This window comes from Melanotaenia boesemani, chromosome 3 (genome assembly GCF_017639745.1).
Source record: "Melanotaenia boesemani isolate fMelBoe1 chromosome 3, fMelBoe1.pri, whole genome shotgun sequence".
Classification (NCBI taxonomy): domain Eukaryota; kingdom Metazoa; phylum Chordata; class Actinopteri; order Atheriniformes; family Melanotaeniidae; genus Melanotaenia; species Melanotaenia boesemani.
The window spans coordinates 15270476-15292017 of record NC_055684.1 but is presented as its reverse complement, the minus strand read 5'-3'; the positions used below and the strand labels follow the sequence as shown (position 1 = coordinate 15292017).

At 36.0% G+C, this 21542-nt stretch overlaps 3 protein-coding genes across 4 annotated transcripts; 1 reads left to right on the top strand and 2 right to left on the bottom strand.

The window, feature by feature from the left end:
- Positions 1-862: 862 nt before the first annotated feature.
- ergic3 (ERGIC and golgi 3) lies at positions 863-16572 on the bottom strand. 2 transcript variants are annotated; one of them, XM_041979771.1, is made up of 14 exons: positions 16403-16572; positions 14547-14617; positions 13396-13483; positions 13184-13303; positions 12668-12764; positions 12408-12573; positions 11776-11833; positions 7337-7351; positions 6235-6266; positions 5840-5936; positions 2581-2645; positions 2365-2501; positions 1928-1983; positions 863-1844 (listed from the first exon to the last, which is right to left on the bottom strand). In XM_041979771.1, exons 1-14 carry the CDS (start codon positions 16488-16490, stop codon positions 1765-1767), a joined length of 1170 nt encoding a protein of 389 aa, XP_041835705.1. In that variant the 5' UTR covers positions 16491-16572; the 3' UTR covers positions 863-1764. The 2 variants fall into 2 exon arrangements, with proteins under 2 accessions (XP_041835705.1, XP_041835706.1); XM_041979772.1 differs by lacking the exon at positions 7337-7351.
- romo1 (reactive oxygen species modulator 1) lies at positions 2868-5267 on the top strand. Its single transcript, XM_041979773.1, has 3 exons — positions 2868-2999; positions 4203-4333; positions 5014-5267. Exons 2-3 carry the CDS (start codon positions 4203-4205, stop codon positions 5120-5122), a joined length of 240 nt encoding a protein of 79 aa, XP_041835707.1. The 5' UTR covers positions 2868-2999; the 3' UTR covers positions 5123-5267.
- A 1517-nt stretch (positions 16573-18089) lies between the features above and the next one.
- Positions 18090-21393, bottom strand: hesx1 (HESX homeobox 1). Its single transcript, XM_041979955.1, has 4 exons — positions 21273-21393; positions 19992-20158; positions 19599-19700; positions 18090-18293 (listed from the first exon to the last, which is right to left on the bottom strand). The coding sequence occupies exons 1-4, from the start codon at positions 21391-21393 to the stop codon at positions 18090-18092; spliced, it is 594 nt and encodes a 197-aa protein (XP_041835889.1).
- Between the last annotated feature and the right edge of the window lie 149 nt (positions 21394-21542).

Genomic DNA, 21542 nt, shown 5'->3' with positions numbered 1-21542 from the left:
GCATGAGGCTACAGATGTCTTCCAGGCTGCAGGGAAAGTCATTAGAAACTGAACATGATGCAAACTTTTGCTGCAGCTCAAGGTTTCTACAACTTTAACAAGAGCTAAATGAAACAAAGCCGAACCCCTGAGAAAATTTGGTCTGCATTCAAACTGCATGTCAGCAACTTCATTTAGTTATTTATTCCCACCAAAAACATGAGATTTAAAGGAAATCATTATTCTGGCAGCATCCATTGTTTAAAAAAGACTGCACACCTCTGTGAATTAATACTTTTTTTTTTTTTTTAGAAATTTGAATAGTTTGCTTGAAAGTCATAAACCAGAGAGGATGTTGTGATATGAAGGAAAGAAGTTGGGAAAACTTGATATGAAGAGCTGTCGTCAGACTGATTAGGAAGAGAAATGTCTCTCCTGTGCAGTAGATCAAAGACCAGCCAACACCGGACTCAGACCAGTCGGCTGCTAAATCCCAAAAGGCCATCACAGCAGCTTTAAACAGTGTGGATAAAAATCTGACTCTGCAGTCTCATCATTTTAGCTTCTTTAAAAGGATATCAGTTTGTTTCAAGTTTCTCTTTGCAAATCCTTAAAATGTGTTTTTTGTCGTTGTTAAATCAGATACCCTCAACTTGAAGTCCTGAAAACACAAAGCTCCAAAAAAGAAACTGGAAGTCAGCGGCTTCAAACCGTCAGAAGGTCTCACAAGCTGTTTGGTGAAATGGGGGTTTTACTTTTTTCCCCATCTTACTCAGGTTTTACAGCCTTCTCTGTCTGGGGGGGTTGACGTTTAACATTGCTTTTAACATTTGACTTCCTGTTCAACTTGTACAGAAACAAATGTGAAGTGGTGAGAAAAAATACGATAGCCATAATTGTTTCTGTCGTCAAAAAATCTCATTAAAAAAGACACAAACCAACCAGTGTTAGTCTGCGGTAGCAGAGGTTTTTGCTAACCGTCACACAGACAGAAGGCAGCGTGCATGTCTTGTGAGGCAGATTATAATGGTGAAGCTTTATGGCACAGAGGAATAAGAACGTGAAAACTATTGAAAGTGGAGAATGAACTCCTAGTCGGCTGGTTTGGTCTTTTCATTTGATTTGTTGCCAAACAGAAGTATAATATTGTACCAGATTAATCCTTAAAATCTCCAACCAAAGAAAGCTGTTGGTAGGTAATGTCAGTATACTAAGCTGGGACACGGTCTCTCCATCAGAGTGGTACTTCGTAAACAAAATGAACGTCCGGGTTAAATGAGGTGAGAAACTGATGGGAAACCAAAATCTTACAAGTCCTTATGTCCACTGTTCCTCACTCGTCTGAACCACAGATCTTCCAACAAACATTCAGTGTAGTGATGTGATGTGATTACTGACCAACACCAACGCTGGATGAACGAAATTAACGTCTCTTTATCCAGTCAAACCTCCTGGAGTCAGTGCCTTAAATCGACATGGCGTCCTCCGCTCTGCTTACGAGTTAGAAATCTGATTCTGCCTCTGTCCTCCTGTTTGGCTTCAAATTTAACATCAAAGATGAAATTTCAAAAAATCTTCACCAGTTCCTCTTCAGAGCTGTACAAGCACGAGAAGAGGTCCGAGGAATTTAAAACCTGGCTGATTAGAAACATCTGTCTCCCTCTGGCTTTCTCTCTCAGTCTAACATCAGACGGAAAGATGGAGAACTTCCCCTCTTCCTGTACATCTGTCCATCTGTCAGTGTCTTGATCTGCGTTGCACCATGGAGGCCATCGGGGGGCACTGTTACGACGCCTTGCCAAGCTCTATCTTCTTCTGGATGACACGTGCAGAGTGGTAGATGAGTGAGTCGATCAAGCCAGCCACTGATGAGTTAGGAGACAATTAGTTGGCTTTTTGATACGCAGATCAACAGTTTAAATGACCAGAGAGAGAGAGAGAGACTGACCTGTGAATACACCTCCAATAATGGCACAAACCCCTGTTAAAAAGTGTGTGAATGATCTGTGCAAATACAGAGAAGTTATTTAGTTCATTAATATTTTTATTCACATCGCTGCCTTAAAAACGACACACAGAGCTGTCTATGATCTAATTCCCTTTCCACACTCTTATTTATCAAATAGTTTTGTAAATCTAAACGTTTCTTCTATTTTTGAAAAAAAATATACAAGTGAAGTTAACCCTTTCACTACCGTAATATTGAATGACAATGCACAGTAAGAACACTGCAACATGCGAATCTCCATGTGAGCTGAAAATAATCATTTATTTGTAACTAATTACCAATCTACCATCTAAAACAAGTTTTTTTAAGCTATAGACTTATGGTTTTGAAAAAATGTCAACAGTGTTAAGTAAAAGGGGAAAAAAAAGACAACTCACCTATGTTTTTCTGTGAATTTAACCATCATTGGCGAGAGCTCATATAATACAAAGACACCCGGCAGCCCCTGGTCGCCTATTAATCCATTTGCAACTTTTTCATGCCTGGTGACCGAAAACTGGTTTGTTTTTACCACCTGGAAAGAGGAGAAAAGAATGTTAGCTGAAATATATATATATATTATAAACAAATCCATAAAAACCTGTCAGACTGACCTCTCCATCAGTTTTCACGTATACAGTAGGGACGATTTTCACAAAATACTGGTACATCATTGATGCTGTGAAGAGAAATGCTTGTTAAATTTAAAATAGAAATACAGTAAATAGAAATATAAATAGATAACTTAAAGATTATTTATTACATGATTGTATTTATTTAAACAGCTAGCGACTAAAAATTTAAATGGAAAGTCGTGCTCCTGTAATCTTGAACAAAGCCACTGGGTGGCGCTGTTTAACTTCTCATCAGTGTTTGTGTCCCTCTTTATCTGCTTCCTCTGTTTTTTCTTCTTCTTCTATCCGGTTATGGAAGTCGGCCAGAAAGGCATTTAAACGCAGCTGTGCTAAGAAATACGTAAATCCTCAAGTGAAGACGCAAGTCACCTGCCCCATTATAGCCACATAATTAAAAGGTAAGCTCGGTCTCATACGAATTCTATTAAATGTGTTAAAGCAGTACGCAAAGTGTGGGTGGAAACGTGCCGTAACTAATCTGTCAAGGCCACAGGTGACGTTAGCCAGGTGGTTAGCATGCTAAGCTTGGACAACAAACTGCAACAAGACAAAAAAACGAGTATTTTAAGTAAACAGACAAATTGATGTTTGATTTAATTGTGCGTGACACATTGGAAAATGCAGATATAGACAAGGACTTAGTAAACGTTAGCTTAGCACATATATGACATTAGAGATAAGCAGAAACGCCAGGCTGTTCCTCAGACAGCAGCACAACTGGAAATCTCTAGCTATGGCAACGGTATTAAGTTGAACCGAAAATATGTTAAAAACAAAAACAGGCCCATATGAAACCCAAAACTGTTGACTGTTCAGTGTACCATGACTTTAGGAACTCGGCATGCATGCAAAGTAAAGCTTGTGAGCTCACTGCTCACCCACATATAACTTGCAAACCAACTGCATCGGAGCTGCACTGTAAACACTAAATAGGATCAAAGTGTGTGTACGTTCTAGTGTTGTTTAAATTGAGACTGTAATACATGGATTAATGTGCTTTTTGCTTTGAAGCAAATATAAAATGCTTTATTTATTTATATCTATATATATATCTATATATATATATCTATATATATATATATATCTATATATATATATATATCTATCTATATATATATATATCTATATATATATATCTATATAGATATATATATATCATTTATGGTCCAAATCACAATCATTTGAATAAATGCACATATACTGAAACAATACTTTGTATATCATGTATAAGTTAATATGGGTCTTGCAATGTCTTTATAGATGTGCTGACAAGCAGAACAGTTAAACTGTTTACACTGACTTTAAAAAAAAAAAAAAACACTTATTATCCCATTAATGTAATAATTTTTGTCCCAAATCCTTGACATATTAGACTTCTGTCTGTTAATGTTATTTAGTAGTGAAGTAGTAGTATTTGAGATATTAATCAGCATCTTCTGATGTCATTTTATACAAAATGATTAGCAATCTACAAATTCAACCCCATTCAACAAGTAAACCAAATGAGGCCTTTGCTCTGATCATGTGAGAAACTAAAATATGGGGGATGTAGGTTAAACTGTAAATCCGTTTGGTCTCTGATACGTCCTGTTGTTCTTCAGATGCCGGTAGCTGTAGGTCCGTATGGCCAGACCCAGCCAAGCTGTTTTGATCGGGTCAAGATGGGCTTTATGATGGGGTTTGCTGTAGGAATGGCTGCTGGTGCCATGTTTGGCACTTTCTCCTGTCTCAGGTAACTCGGGACTTAATGTGCAACCATTAATGTGCTAACTGTTGTTAAACTGCAACTGATGTGGACAAGTGGCATCTTGATGCACTGACTACTAATTTCTACTCTTATTTTTCCAAGTGTGATGAATTGTTCATACATTAGGCCATTTTCCAGCCCTCATTTGGCTAAATTTAAGGTTTTGAGTGTAGATGAAAGCCTGTTCCTTGCTACTACTAACCCAACTTCCTTCACAAGTAATTTTGTAAATGAAAAATTAAATATGACTTAACTGAAAAGAAGTGCATCGAATACCAGTTAAATAATCAGTGGTTAACTAGAATGTAACCTCTGCTCAGCCTAATGTTAAAGTATTCCTAAGTGGTTCTTCTCCTCCTCAGAGTACAGTGTGTATTTCTGATATTTTGTGCCTTGTGTAAGGAGTTGGGTTTGGAGTATGAAGAGGTTCAGGCAGAACTGTATGTTGTTAATCCAGGCACATTACATATTGGTACAGTATGGCCTCAGTTTGAAACTGAATTAAAATAATTGCTCCTAAACATTTGCCTGATCAATTTTTTTGACTTGACTGGACAGTTTCTGATATAGTAGACATTCAAACTAAAGCAATAGTTCAAGGAGCTTTTACCAAATGAAAAGCATTTTTTCTTTTTTTTTTTTTTTTCTTTTTCCCTCGTCTCCAGGATCGGTATGCGCGGGAGGGAACTAATGGGAGGAGTTGGGAAGACCATGATGCAGAGCGGAGGGACATTTGGGACCTTCATGGCCATTGGTATGGGCATCCGCTGCTGAGGATAACCCCATGCACCCTCACACAACTATACAGCAATGGGACTTTTCTAATAACTAAACTCCCAGCTCTCGGTCTGCTCAATGATGTCATGCTCCCAACCTTCAGTCTAGTTTTGTCAATAAAAGTTGAGATTTATCAAATGGTTTTCAGAGTAGATGTGTCATACTTTCTGATGCTACAAGCGTACCTGAAACAAAATGACCAATTTAATCTTGTAGGAAAATCTCACTTATGTACTCATTCTGCATATAACCTCTGTATCATCTCTCATACATGATATCATGTATGTCTTTTAACAACCATTGCAAGACTGTTAAGATTCAGATTAGACCAATCAAAGCATGGGTTTCTCCCCTGACCCAACTTTTAACTTATCACGAAGCTGTGCTGCATTCTGGGTTTTTAATGTGGGAGTTGAAATGATGAACTCATGTCTCTCCCATCTTCTGATGGTGGAACAACAAACCCAAGAGTTTGTGTCGCTTACAGAGTCCAGGATAATGTTAGATTGCTGGTTATCAAACACGACAACTAAGATTGGATTAAAAAAAAAAAAAATCTGTGGCACATTAGTGTCACTCTTGTGTGTAAAGCACCTGTATGTTCACCCAGAAACCCTGGATTTGCTGCACCAATGGAGACAGAATCCTTTCAGTTTGGTATTCAACAGGCTTTTCAATGATAATTGATACTAGTAAAACTAAAACGTGACTGACCTTGTGGTGCCGTGACGTCCGTTCCATCGAGAGGATTAACAATGCCAGGGTAATCTTTACCAAAAGACAGGTGCTTTATCAGGTGGGTCATGTTTATCTGTAGGACAAAGTTAAAAGACTTAAGTGTAATGAGAAGCAGGTATTAAATTGTCCTAACATGGTTTATTCACCTGCTTTCGTGGCCTATCTGTAGACTTTATGCAAACTTATTTAAACAAGACTGCATCAAACATTAATTTCAAACTGTTCCAACAGCTTTTTTTATGCATTCTGTACATAATAAAGATTGCTGCCAAAGTAAAACTACCAAATAGCACTTAAAACTCAAAAATAAATTTTCAGAATGTGACTTTTAACATTAAGTTTAAAACCTGAAAACATCACTTGTTACTTACATTGTCCAAGCCAAAACTCTGCAGGTCGTGTACTGCAAAAACAAAACATTTAAACTTTTTACTGAAAATATAAATGGAAAAAAATGAAGTAAAACAGTCACAAGATGAGAAGGGCAGAACTCGTAGTTACTGCAGTCCAGGTATTGACACTGAGATGTGGAATCAAGTACCTTATTATGGTTTTCAGATACAACCACATCTTTTACTTTTTAGTATTTAATTAAAATATCTTGAGCATGCTGATCTTTTATTAATTATTCGTGTACAGTACAATGAGACCACTTCAAGTTTATTGCTGTTTTGGGTTTTTTTTTTTTTTTACAACCATTCGACTGATTGGAAATCAGCTCAAAACCAAAACATGCCACGTAAAAATTAGATCTTTAGCTTAACTTGACTATGAAGACTTAAAACATTAAATTCAGAGTAATCACACAGTCTGATGTGAATGATATTACTTTTATATCTGTAACATGCAGTCATATGTGCACTGATAAAAGTAATCAATAGTAGATATAACCCTCAAAGGTGTGAACAGGATTAAAAGATTAAGCTTTATAATGTTATATAAAGTTGCAGACAGACTCCAGTGTGAGTGACATTGTACAAACGACAACTCTGCTTCTATGAGGTGGACAAAATTAAAATCAGCTGATGCATTAAAGTCAACCCGATTTCAGTGAGCTGCTTCCAGTTCATATGAACATGTTGAAGCAGCGGTGGGGGCTGCTGCAGAGCTCAAACAAAGATGCAGATCAGGCTACACTAGTTTGGTGAGTTTACATCTTTCCAAGAACAAACCTGCACACAAATTCTTTTTACAAACATAGGTCTAGTTTTTTGTGCAGTTTCTCAGCCTTCATGCTGCTAAATAAAGTCAAAGGAACCTTTATAAATCTAAATAGGCTCATGTGTAATATACATTTTTTCTCCACGAATTATCCTCTTTTCTTTTTACGTGCCAGGACTGCAACTACTGACACAAACTTTTGCACCAGTATGTTCATGCACTGTTAGAAATTCCATCAATACTCAATTCTAAACACAGGAAAAAGGCTGTTGGGAGAGAAAAATGGAAATCTGCAAAGAAGGAGTGACTTACTTTCCACAGTGTGCACTGCAGAAAGAAGAGAGAAGAGTCACAAGTATGGTGCAATAAACAACAAACTGCAACTTTAATATGTGAGAGGGTTCCAGGAGGGGCTGCACAGCTTTGACAAAATGTTTTGTGTTTTTTTTTTTTTTTGTATCCTGTGCATTTATATTTTAAATTCTGTAAAAAAAAAAAATAAAAAAAAAACTTGTTTGCATTTGTGAGTGAATTGTTTCTAAGTGTTAAAAGTTTCATTCAAAAACACTCTTGCATCCATAAACAGGAGATTTTATATGATGCAGTAAAAATGTGCTAAAAACAAATTGTTTTAACCTCTGTCAGAGTAACTGTGCAGCCCCGAACACACACGGGTTTAACACACTGAGGGCAGCACAGACTGAAGGAGAGGTCTGCGATCAGAATATGGATGTGGCTGATATTTTTTTTGTTCAATCAGCCAAGTGATTCTTATCTCTTGTTTCTGCTGCTAATCATTTCAATGTGTAATAAACGAGTCAGATTAACTTATAACCTCACATGAAACTAAAAACAACAGCAGGGATGTCACGATTACTTCATTCTGCAATTATTAACTACGATTAATTAAATCGTAAAGATTCCTCTATCGTTACTTTCTATTAAGGATTATTTGTGAAACATAACTTGTATTTTTATTAATTATTTGGTTATAGTAGAAGAAAAATGCCAAGGTGTCTTTGTGGAGGACGGCTCTGCAGCCTGTAAAGCAGGACATAAAAAGTTGCGGAGAAAGGAGGAAATACAAGCAGTACGTCTCACCACCTGTAGGATAACCAGCAGCTTGTTATGCTGAAGGTAAATGCACAGTAGTTTGGTTAATGCTGTTAATTACTATTTTGTAATCATGTATGACTCGGGTTGATCTCACAGCATAACAAGAACAATGAGAAAAAAAAACTATAACCTTTGTGACAGTGCAAATGTAACCGACCCAGCTTGAGGTGTATGGCTTTAAGTCGCCACACTAGTCCGTAGAAAAGGGTGTATTTGTTTTTATTATTTCCATTGTTCCAGTATATGTCAAACAACAGCTGTTCTACTGCTGGAAGTCAAAGCGAGCTGCATGTTTTTCCTGTTTCTACTCAGATTGTAAAGAAATGTTCAAAACTATTTTTATAATGTAGTTTCCAGAAAGAAGCATCACACGTCCAGGTAGAGGTCGTTTAGCCTTTTCCATCTGTTTTCTCTGAGAGAAATCCAGTTAATGTGTAGGATTAATTTCTTCTTTACATGGAATGACTTCTTGGTTGCTCTACTTTGTTATATTGGCTTTAAAAGATGAAAATAAATAAAACCTATAAGGAATGTGGTTTTACACATTAATATTGTTGGGAATTTAACTCAGAATAATTGTGATCATTTTAAAATCGTGATTATTTCTTTGACAAAATTCGCACCAAGATAATCTGTAATCGTGACATCCCTAATCAACAGAGGATGTGCATGGTCATGTGACTTAATGCTCACCCCCTAAAAAACTCATTCAACCCATTAAACCTGGAATCCGCGTTACATCAGGCATTCAATGCATTTGAACAAATTTAACAAAAAATATTGAGATGTGCAACGGCAAGGCAACAGTCTACAAAAGTAACAGAAGTGTGTGGTCTTCAATCAATAGCTCCATCATAACCCAAGTAAAACATTTCAGTATCGAAGTAGAGCTGGTAGTACATAATACTGTACTCCATCATGAAAAATCTGTCACTGTTCTGAATGGAAACCAACATTAACGAAAATGCTGAATTCATTTCTTTTCACAGTGGCTGAAAGTGCAAAATGTCACATGAATCACAGTTTCTGAATTTTCAAAACTTATTAAACCATTTTTTACTTACTTGTCCGATTTTCTAACAGCTTTTTATTTCTAGCTTTAGCTGAAGATCAGCTAGTCTGCACTCCTACCATCCTCATTATCACAACTGATATTCAGAGCTGTTAAATCTAGTTAAAAGACATTTTAACACTAAATGCCAAAACAAGAAGTTAAATGAGAGGAAGTCTAATATTTATTAAGAAATTAATGGTTGAAGTCCTGAGTTGTCACTGGTCATAGACTCCATTTAAAAGATGAGTGTATCCTCCAGGTCAGAGTAATGACAGCGAGCAGGGTGCATTCCTGCAAACAATGACTTAGATAATCCCAAAATTTAATCTGTTCAGTCATTTTTGTTCAGAAAGATTTTTTTTTTCTTGCCAACTCAAATGGCCTTGCAACTATCATCATAGGAGCTGGAAACAACCAAACAAATCTAATTTTATAGCCAGATTCACTGGACTTTCTTTTCTGTAAGAAAAAGAGAAATCCCATCACCTTTCAAGGTTCAACAAGTCTTTCTTGTCATCATGCATTCACATAGTAAAATTTCTTTCGGTAACTCTCATCTTTAAGTCAAATATTCATTGAAGCAGTGAATTTTCTGTGTTATTTTCAGGGTGCGAACCACAGGGGAGCTGGGGAAGCTATAGCTCCCCTTAATGAAACATGAGCTCCCCTAGAAACAGGATTTATGAAATGTTGGGGGAGCTATATAATACTGACAATAAAATGTATGCTGATTGCTCACAAATTCACTGTAGCCTAAAGTATGACTATGGATGCTATAATTATTGTGACCACTGAAGCGTGGGGGCGCTCCAAGTTAAACTTCCTGTAGATCTACGTTAAATACAAAATAAAAGAAGTAAATGCGTAAAAGGTAAGGTAAGACCTGCTTTAACTATTTACAATATGGGAAACTATCATTGCTCATTATATTGTGTATGGCAAGCATCGCTGTGTACGTGTGTGATATGTGGGGAATATTAACTATGTAAGTTGATCTTCGCAAAAAGAGTGGTAAAAATTTTTTTTGCAAGGGACATTTGCACCTGTTATGTATTATTGTTGCATAAGAGTTGTTAACCATTATGTATTGGTACGCTTATGTTTTGTGGGGCAAGCTGTAATATCAGCTGGCATCATGTTCTTACTTGCCGAAAAAAGATAGGAAATGCAAAAAAGCGGCTCCCCCCAAGCCCACGGTATGGTTCGCACTCTGGTTATTTTCATATAGTTATTACAGCCGGGGTTCTTGTTAGGCAAGTAAGAGGAAACTAAAACCTATATACCTTTTTATTTGTTTTATTTTTATTTAGTAGTATTTTCCTTGGGTTGTCCACATTTATAAAGATTTCATCAAAAATTTGGAGTTGCAATCAGATTATTTTTGCAGCACCACTGTTTTTCTTTTTTTTTTTTTTTGTTTCATTTTGTTAAATCAATAAGAATTCCCCTTCTCATCTTTCCTTGTCCTTATGTTTTTCCATCAAGTTGAAAAAGCGACACAGAAGATTTTTTTTTTTACCATTTAATTGTACCTTAGAAGGAACTGACCCTACTTGGCATTATAACCTCAAAATGTTTCCAAAATGAGTTTGTAGCTTTAATGGTGAATTCCATGTTTTTTTTTTTTAAATGTCTTTGGTGAAAATTAAGATGTTAACCTTGTCTAAATTTTCATATAAAGCTCTTTAATTTTTCTAGATAGCTTTTTCACATATGATATGCAAACATTGAGTAACGTAATTAAGCGAAAGGCTGATCTCTGCTAACGTGTAATTTCAAATGAAGTGTTTACTGTTGTTTTGCTGATCTCTTCCCTGCTGTTTTATGTACATGCAAGTGTGTGATTCTATCATGCAGAACAACACGTGATGGGATGAGCTTCCTGCATATGCAGTGGACGAGTGGTGGCGAGCTTATTTTTCCTTGAAAGGCATCAAGGTGGCTACATCCAGCTTTTATAAATGCTTTATAACGCTCACTAAATGTAGAGGATGGATAATAGATGAATGAATAAATCAAAGAGTGAAAACATACTGATAAACATATATACTAATCAAAAGTTTCTAAACACCCTTTATTCTAATGTTAACATTTAAACAAGTAAACTAAGAACCAAACTTTACTGTAGAAAGTCTGAAAAAGAAATAATTGACAGGTTTTTAAATCAAGGATTCACTCAGTCTGCTAAATACTCGTTTTATTTGTTTTAAATAAGTCCCTGAAATCTCTTTTTGACAGCTGAGTCTAAAATAATCTCGACTGAACCAACGGCAAGAAGAAACAAAGCAGAAAGAGCTGAGAATGATCTGAAAGCATTTGTTTAATAGGAATATGTTAAATTAATCAGCACACAAATGCCTTGATCAATTCTTCTTCTTTTTTTTTTAATCAAAGCACTTGTTGCTGAGTCATTGCTTCAAATAAGTCTTTAAGTTGAGGCCTTTAAAAAAATAAAAGAAAAAGGCACTAGCTCAGATCTGATAGTTAATAGGTACTGGTATACACTTGTAAGTATTAAAGGGTGTGAAAACCTTTAATTAGGTGCATGCATGAGCAGAGTTTAATTAGCAGCTGATCTTACCATGAACATGAGACTGCTGGAAGCTTTTTCCTGGAGCAAAGTGGAAATTCCCTGCCACCTAAGGACAGATAGGAGGGAAGGGAAAGCACAAATCATCAATAAGCTGTCAATAATAATTTGATATTTTTTTAATGGAATACATTGAGAAAAAGCAGCATGAAAAAAGTAACCACATCACAGAGTATTTGTATTATATTTATGTATTCAGCATGTCTATATGGTCACTATGTACTGTGAAATTTGATTTTTTTACCCATTAAAATGGCATCTTTAAACTGTCCTATGATGGATACGACTTCACTACATAAATATCCTGTTTTTCCTAATTAGAGACAGTTATTGATGGAATCAGGTATGGTCTTTTTTCCTTGGTTTCTCAGCTCATTGACATCAAATTATGTTCCTACATGATGGATTCTGTGTAAGGTGTCTTTTTTAAAAACTTCTCTGAGATCTGAACTTTTTAAAGACAATTACTGGTTTAAGAAATGTAAATCTAAAAACTACTTTCTTGTTAACTAAAGGATTATATGTCCCCAAACTCCAACCTTTTGTGTTAGAATTTGGCACAGTTGTAGGACCTTAAGTTAAATATAAATAAATAAGTACGTGACTGATATGAGTTAGGGTACCTTGTTGACCTCCAGGAAACCATAAACCTGACAACCTTCGTTCTTCTGCTCCTGCATCTTCTGAGTGAAACCCTCCCTCTTGCACTGCTCGATGGTGTCGGCACTTTTGAAGGCCCAGCCTCGTCGCCGGTAGGCTTCCCGCACGTCGTCACAAGTATTACAGCATCTGCACACACACCAAGCAGAGGCAAAGCAAGTTCATGCAGATTTAAAGAGAAAAGAAAAGCTAAGCCTGGGTGATGTTTGGCGTCGGGTCTTACTTCAGGTCTTCAGTCTCAGCTCCGTAGCAGCTCTCACATCTATTTGGGTCCAGTGTGGTGGGGTCAAATACCTTGCCATCATCAGCCTTACCAAGTTCTGATCAAGAAAACATTTTTATTTAAATGATTAATAAAAACAAAGTTTAGTTTGATCTTTCAGACTAAATGAGGTTTTCAGTTCTGCTTTGTTTAATCCAGTCAGACTGATTCAGAAGTTCTCTGCTGTGTATGAAAATAGATAAAACAACCCCTTCAGCAATAGCAGTCTTAGTGAACAAAGTAGTAAATATCTGCGAGTTTTAGATCAACTTTACACACAAAATTCAAATAAGTAACCAGAAGCAAGCAGCTTACAATCCAAGCAAATTGTTGACTTACAAAAAGAAAACAGCTCATCTAGCAAATGAATAAACCTGTGCTCAGGGCCAGCTGCAGCTCTGAGCGAGCTTTGTTTCAGGGCCTTTCATGCCGATGAACAGTGTCAGAGGTTACAAGTCAGCATAAAGTCAGCTTTACCGTGTTTTTCTGCCTCGGGGGTGACCGGTTTGAGATCTTTATCCAGTCGCCGTTTGAACAGATTGTGCTCAACATCCAGCTGCTGCTCACCAGCCACATCCATGGCATCTATACTAAGATCTGTGGAGAAGGTGGTGAGGTTTTTCTTATTAGCCTGAACCAGACTGAAATTAATGCTTAGTTTCTAAAGGCAGACAGATAGGAGCACTTACAGGCGCAGGGCATGTGAGGGAAAATGACATCAATGTTAATTTTAAGTTTGTCTCCTCGTGACGTGTCAACGTACAGCTCAGGGTGGACCTGCAGGACGAGGACAAATTTTCAGTGATTTAGACAAAACACAAACTTTCTGTACACATTTAACTTTTAACTTAAGATATGAAGGATCTTACAAATGCATCTTCTGATTGTTTCCCCAAGAAACAAACAGATTTAAGAAGAAATTAAAAGAAAAACAGGTTTTAAATATCTTGATGGAAAAATTTTAGCTTTCCATTCTGAAACGACTTGTAACCATAGTGATGAGCTACCATCAGGGTTGTAAAACACGTCACCAGATTTATTTCATTTGGACAAAATGAAGGTTAAACAATACTGTAACATCCACTACTTGCATTCATGGTTGTGTTTAAAATCTATTTAACTACAGTGAATGAAATAACCTTGAATCATTGAATCCCATTTCACTTATCAATAACACACAATATAGTGATGAATACTTAAAGAATGAATAAACAAATGTAGATTGTGTCCCATTTAATATGCTTTAACTGCAGCAGAGTCTGAGAGCATCTCTTCTGCTGGCAATGTAATAAAGCCAGAGCAGCACACATCAGGAAGCTACAAAGCCACATGTTGATCTGTTAGAGGAAATGTCCCTGCTTCTCCTAAAACATTGCTAAAGCTGAGAACTGCGACCAAAAACCCTTAAAGTGTGGATGGACGAAGAGGTGGTCGCTTTATGGGAATTCACAAAACCCAAAGGAATATGAAATAGTATAATACCCCATTAACCCTGCTGCTACAGGGCAACTGACACAAAAGTTTGCAGAAAATCCTCATATCTGAGCTTCTGAAACAAGTAAATTTTTGCTTAAAATAATGACTGAAAGGATGAAGTGAAATAAAAAAAAATGTTGCAGCTCTACTAAGAATATAAAACTGTCCTCAGAATCATCAGTGTTTAAGATTAAATCCTATGACATTGTGAGCTGATCAGCGTGCACATGTTAAATCAGAAGGTAAACAGTCATTTCAGGTGTAAAGCCTCTTGTATTTACCTTAGTGTCAGATTAATGTCACATGAAAGATTTTATCAATCTGAGGAGGGTGTAAGATGATGGGATAACGTGGATGAACGTACCTCTTTAGTGAGATAGTACTGCAGCTCGGAGACAAACAGGATTAACATGATGACACCGCTGATGATGGTCACTGCAGGGATACAGAGAAGGCTGGATGTTAGAAATCACAAGGGCTGTTAGAAATGCTGGTTCTAACTATTCTATGATGTTAGACTAAGCTGAGCTTCATACACATGGATGGATCAGTTTAGCTTTTAGAGGACAATATTATGACTTACTGAAGAATGCATTTTATCATTTCTTAAAAGAAATAGTCCGAAAGTGAATCATAAAAACTCCTTTTTTTATGTCAGTAAATGACATTATGTAATGTTTACAACACTGTTAGACATAAATCTGAAAGTTGACCAAAATAAATAATAAAACTGTGATTTAATGACTCATTCAACAGAGTGCTTAATGTTACATAATACATTAGGGTCTCTGCTCCTTTGTAGCTCCTCACTCTGCAAGCAAGATATGTTCATCTTTAAAAGTTATATAACTGCAATTAACTATTAATTTAAAAAATTATAGTAGGATTCACTCCGTGTTTGTTTCATACTGGTCTTAACAAGCTCAGTTACAGTTAAAATCTTTGTTTCTGTCAGTTTCTTTCTTTTTTTTTTTTAAATCTACTTTAGTTTTAATAAAATGAAGACCTAATTAAAAATCTGTGCGAATAACAGTGTATTAAATGTGATGATTTTTTAGAAAGGAAAGCAGCAAATCTTTACATCTCAGACAATAAAACAAAAACATTTTATTTTGGCTTTGTTTTCTGTAGATGAATTTAGCAACAGATCATTTTATTACTACCCGAGTGGTTTGCTGAGGTTAAACACATGAGCACAAACGTACAAAAGCAGAGGCAGGTGTCACTAAATTAATTGAGATATAAAAAAAATATAGAATTTTTTTTAATTTTGTTTTCAATTTTAAGTTTGATACTGACTTAATAAAAAATAACAAGAACAATACAGCTACTGTAACCTTCATGTTCTGAAGTGTAAATCTCAGTGTAAACCTACCTTTACCCAATACAGATAAACAGTTTAGTTTAGTGGTCTTAAGGTATTTTTATTTATTTATTTTTTTCCCCCATCTTTTTATTTTTCTGTTGTTGTTGTGAACAAACACTGAAAACAAGACTATGGGCATTTACCTCTAGTTTTCCTAGCTAATTCACATGCTTCATTTTGTATCTGTCAACTCAGTTCTTAAATTTCATCCATATGCAGAACAGAACAGTTTCCATTAATAAAGATCAGTAGAAAACAGAACAGTAAGGATCACAGGGCTACTTTCCAGTTTGAATCCTTGTATGAAATTTACAGACAGAAAAACAAACATATATTGCAATTGATTTTTTTCTGTGTGCAAACAAGATGCCTGACAATTATAATTAAGTCAAAAACACAGTAGAAAGTGGTTATGTATGAGGAAGTTTATGTAAAAAAATTTTAATTATTATTATTATTTTAAAAGTGTTTATACACATTTCACTTCTAATGTCAGTAAGTAAAAAACAAAGCTAAAAAATATATATAATAATAAATAAGGATATGACAAAGCTGTTCGGAGACAGCTCTAGCTACAGTAAGGTCTAATGGTAACTGTAGTGTTTGCTTATTTATTAATGGGCTAGCTGTAATTCTCATTTACAATGAAATCGCCAGTCTTATAATCATTTATCCTCTGGTATTCCTTATTGGCCGTCGTTTTTAAAGGGATGTCAAAGTTCTATATTGACATTTTTTCTATTATGTGACCATTTAACAGAGAAAGTAATCAGTTAGCCTGGTAGTTAGCCGAAGTAGCTAGCACCCTGTGTGTCTGAATGGCTGCTACTCTAAGATAAATTACAGCCTCTTACCGGTTGCTCCTCCCCATGTCTTCACACGGAAATCCTCCAGAGTTTTGGGATAAGCGTCAAACTGCTTCAGTTTGTTTAACGTGTCCATTTTTCAAGCCCAAATCCACCGTTTCCCAGAAACGTTAACGACAGATCCCTGTACTCCAGGCACACATAGACCTCCGCTTTCACTTCCGGGTCATGTGTTACAAAGGTGGACCAATCACCTCCAGCCGCGTAATTTCTCTCTCTCTCTCTCTCTCTCTCTCTCTCTCTCTCTCTCTCTCTCTCTCTCACACACACACACACACACACACACACACACACACACTCTCTCTCAGCCATGCAGTTGGAATTCAAAGAGCTTTCTCACAAACAAGTTAAAGCGAGTGAGTGTCAAACAAAGACCTGGATGATATTATATTGACAACTGAACAGTAACAAAAAGAGCGTAAAATAATAACAGACTAATCCTTTATTATTCCCTTACTGGAAATTTTTGTGAAAGATTGTGTAGGAAATATTTGGACAAACACTATATTACTTTATAATATTTTAACTAAGTAAATAAATAAAGTTAAAATGTGTGAGTGATTTATAAAAATAATAAAGAACAGCATTATTTTTTAGCTTATTTTGAATAAGCATTTTGTTTGATAGTGAACAAAACGTGTTTGGGAGGGAAAAAAAGCTTTATTTCTTTTCATATTCAGATTATTGGCAAATTTGCTTTGCTATGTATGGATTTACTTTTCAGTGAACATATAACTTTACAGATCAGTACACATTTAAGCAGAATGTATCATATATAAACACAAGATTTCTAAATCTTTTATTTCTAGTAATAATGTGTAGAACATTAAAATGAATATTTTTCATTACGTATTTTTTCACACTCTGAGAAAGAAATCTCTAATTCAGTAGCACTTAAATAAATCAAACTTTGGTTTTATTTCTCTACAATCACAGCAGAAATATTCTTTTTTTCACCCTGTATTTGTTGAGTTACAAAAATAAAAGAAAAAAGGGGAAGAAAATGCGCTTTGAAATAACATTTGATTCTACTATCATAACAAAACGATCCAATTTTCCACCTGCCTGTATCTAGTAACTTAATTTATAATTATAAAAATTTCTGCAGGTTTTATATATTGATAGCTATCATATATTTAGCATATTTCAACATAACATTTCAAAGAAAAAGAACATTGTCTTAAGGTACATAATCAGCAATGATCTTTAGCACACCCGGTCACTCTCTTCAAATTATCTTACATATTACAAATACTGTGACTGGTGAAATAAAGCTCTCCCTAAAATAGTTAAATCTCTTGTTACATACACGTACAGTGCAGACAAACATAAAACCAGACATGAGTTTCAATATGTTAATTAACTTTAATTTCTACAAAATTTCTACAGTTCAGGAAATAAAAATGTATACATGTGCTCACAATATTAAACTCAGATACAGCTTCAGTGTGATTTAAAATCGAGGAACTTCATTTTGTGTTTAATCCTGACAACCAAAGACATTAGATATCCCCCGACACAACTTTCTTTTGTACTATTTGTTGTTCAGTTTTGTTTCTAGGTCACATTTTAAAGGAAAACAGCCCAAAAACAAAAAAAAAAACATACGCTCGAGAAACTGACAAAACCACCATGCAAATCAGAAACAGTACAGGTGGTAAAAATAATTAGTCCTTCATCTGCATCCCTCCTCTTCCTCCCCAACCTCAAACTGATGAGGAGAGGCAAACTCAGGTACAGCTGTCCCATCCTGCTTTATCTTCATGTGGCCTCCGACCTCATGACCGACACAGAGGTCTGCAACGGTGGCTTGAACAAATCGCAGTGGCGTCTCTCTGAGTGAACGCCTCAGCTTGGCCCGCCGGTTCTGAAACCAGATCTGAGAGAGACACAGAGGAGATATTTGTTTTTTTTTTACATTCGTTATGCTTTTCTCTGATGAAGTTTTGCTCTTTTTATCAAGACTGACCAAGTAACTTGTTGAATATATGGGCAGAGGTGGTAAAAAAAACAAAAAAACAGGTTTGAACTGCTGTGTATGTTCTGCATACGTTGTACAGCGTCTATTTAAAAGTAAACTCAACTATATATAAAGATAGCTGAGGCACTCAGGGAGATGATGAATAAAAAGCCTTTATTATAGCATGGCTAGTTTCATAAAAACATGTCCATGCCAAAGTGTTTCAGCCTAAAAGGCCTTAGTCATGGCAAATAGCAAGATGTTTGTCAGCAAGCTCAGTTCATGTTTAAATAGGCAATCAAAGACACCTGCTCTGTGTGGGCAGGTAGGCGGTCACATGGTGCGCATGACCTGCCAATGACAAAGTCAGAGATTCCTTAAAAGATAATTAAACAAGATGTAAGAAACATACGTGTATACATCCATATCAACAACTGCATCTCCCTATTAGGCCCACAAGTAGACAGATATTTATTCTCAGAGACAGCAGAGCTGCCAGTTAAACATCCAAACACTTACAAAAAGGGTAAAAAATCTAGTTCTTCATTTAAGCCTAGGTAATGTGTAGCTTTCATTGTATAAATCCAAAAGGACTCTCTTTGTAAGAGTCTTTTGAGCCTGTCTCCACCTCTGATTGAGTTTTCAATGTGCTCTTCACCTGATATCTTTAATGAATTACAAGTGCTATGATTAGCATCTTTATAATGAACAGCCATAGGATATTGGGGGTTGCCAGTTCTTATTGCATGTTTATGTTTGACCAATCTTGCTTTCAGTTTGCGTTTTGTTCTCCCGATATAAAACAACCAAATGGACATTCATAGCAGAAACCATTTATTTGGAATTAAATAGTTTCCTCTTTCATTATATAATTTACTTCCTTTCTGCTAACAATTGTTCTGCGACCAAAAATGTGAACTATCTTGTGGGTCATTGCTCCAAAAGTTTGGGAACCACTGATTCAAACAAAACAATAACTGATGAAAGAATTTTGCCTTTCTGTTTTTCATGAGTTGACCACTTCAGCTGTACTAAACTGTTAACATGTCATTTACTTATACCATTCTTTTCCCAGATTGTACCCCTGCCTGGTCCCCCCACCACAAACACTCTAGATCTGCTGCTGAAATATTAGCACATTTGCTGGTGAGACTGGGCTGGACTGAATGAAGTAATCTGGGAAACTACAAAAAAGTACAGAATATTAAAATATGCTGTCCAAACCTGTATTCGGTCCTCATCCAGGTCGAGTCTCCCTGCCAGCTGCTCCCTCAGCTGGATACCTGGGTAGCAGTTCACCTGAAACACCGTCTCCAGTGCATTGACCTGCAGGACACACACACACACACACAAAGCGAGACATTTAATGAAAACATTATATTTTTCCTCATGTGGTAAGACAGTTTTATTTATTAAATTTATTACAGATAAGCTCAATGTGCTTGACAAAAAAAGAGGAAACGAAATATATGATGTATTCATACATCAAAATCTCAGTGATGTGGCTGGAAATGGATCGACCTCAGTTTTCTGATGTGACTGAACTTAGGAGACTAACAGGAACTTTTTTAGGTCAATATATTGATATATATATATACTGATGTATTGATTGATTACCTGACTGTGGGTGAAGGCGGTGCGGGGTCTGCGGCCAATGTACCAGTTTGATGCAGGCCTGGGTAAGGTGTGTTGCTGAGCCTGATGCTGTTGTTGTTGGTGATGATGACCGAGTTGTTGTTTAGAGCAGAGAGAGTTTCCTCTGTTTTCCTTTTCTGCTCCATATTCTGGAGTGATGTGAAAGAAAATAAAGGAGAAGATTGTCACACAGTTTACTCAAAATATAACCAAATGAGGGGATTTTTTTCTATACTTTGAATGAAATGATGACTAGTTCACATCAAATTAGCTCAAAGATTGATTAACATGAGCTGATAAAAATACAAAAACATACAAAAATCAGCAATTTAAAGAAAAGGATATTTAATATTTATTTTCAATACAACCATGAGATATTTGCACTTTAAAAATATGTACTTCAATCTCAGTCTTAGTTAAATATATTGTAGCTGAGAGCATCCTTTTCACGAAAGGTTCCTCCTGAAAAATATCCCTAACATAAATTAGTAAGACCTTTGTCCAGAATGAAGGAGACTAGGTCATTTTGGCAAGAGTAAGACAAAAAAATGTACATTTTTATCAAATAATACAAGTAAAAATAAATACTGAAAAAAGAATGTATCATAAACTGATTTGACTGAGCCTGAATTAAATAATTTAGCAGTTTCAGGGTTACAATATTAGTTGCAAATTACATTAGCATAAAAAAATCTCATTTTAGTCATAGTCCTAGCAGCTTGTTTTATGAGTAATATGAACAATAATGATGTAATGATGTAATGTGTAAAGCTAAGTTTAGAGTATTTGTCTTTTTCTGCTAAATCTGAAGCATCTTGTAATAAAAATATTTATGGGAGCAGCAAAAATCAATGCTTAGGAAAGTACAAAACAAATAGATTTTCATCAGGAAAACTGGATAAGTATGACATTTAACACTGCTCTGAGAGCCAAAAATCCAAATGATGCATTTTCAAAAGCAAGCTTTAAAACATCTGTTCATTATATTCTGCTGATCTGTGTCACTTGTAGGAATGTCTGCAACAATAAGCTTGTTATATGTGAAATATAGCAAAGCTTCTTTTCCCCAAACAAAACAGATCATTTCTTTTGTAAAAACAGTAAATGATGCATTAATTTGTGCCCTAATCTCATTCCAGCTCATGTTTCAGACATTTGCAGAACAACAGAATTTTATAAATTAACTGCTGAAATCTCGTGAGGAAGAAACAGAGCACTCGTTTGTCCTCAAAAGTGTTAAGATTTGGAATTTGTACTCCTCACCTGCCCAGGGTCGGTGGAGTTTCAGGCAGCCTCCACGTTTGTTCTGATCCAAACCCAGAATCCAATCGATAGAGAATGTCGGCCTGGTTTCTGCTGTCGCTGGAGTCAGAGAAGATTCCATAATGACTGGTCATGAAGCAGCACTGGCAGAAGGCCCTCAGAGTGAACAAAAGTACTGGCAGCAACCCAAACGGAAGTTACTCTGACCTCAGTATGAGAAAAATAATTCCTCAACTCAAACTGCTTTCAGTGATTATCTCATTGGAACTG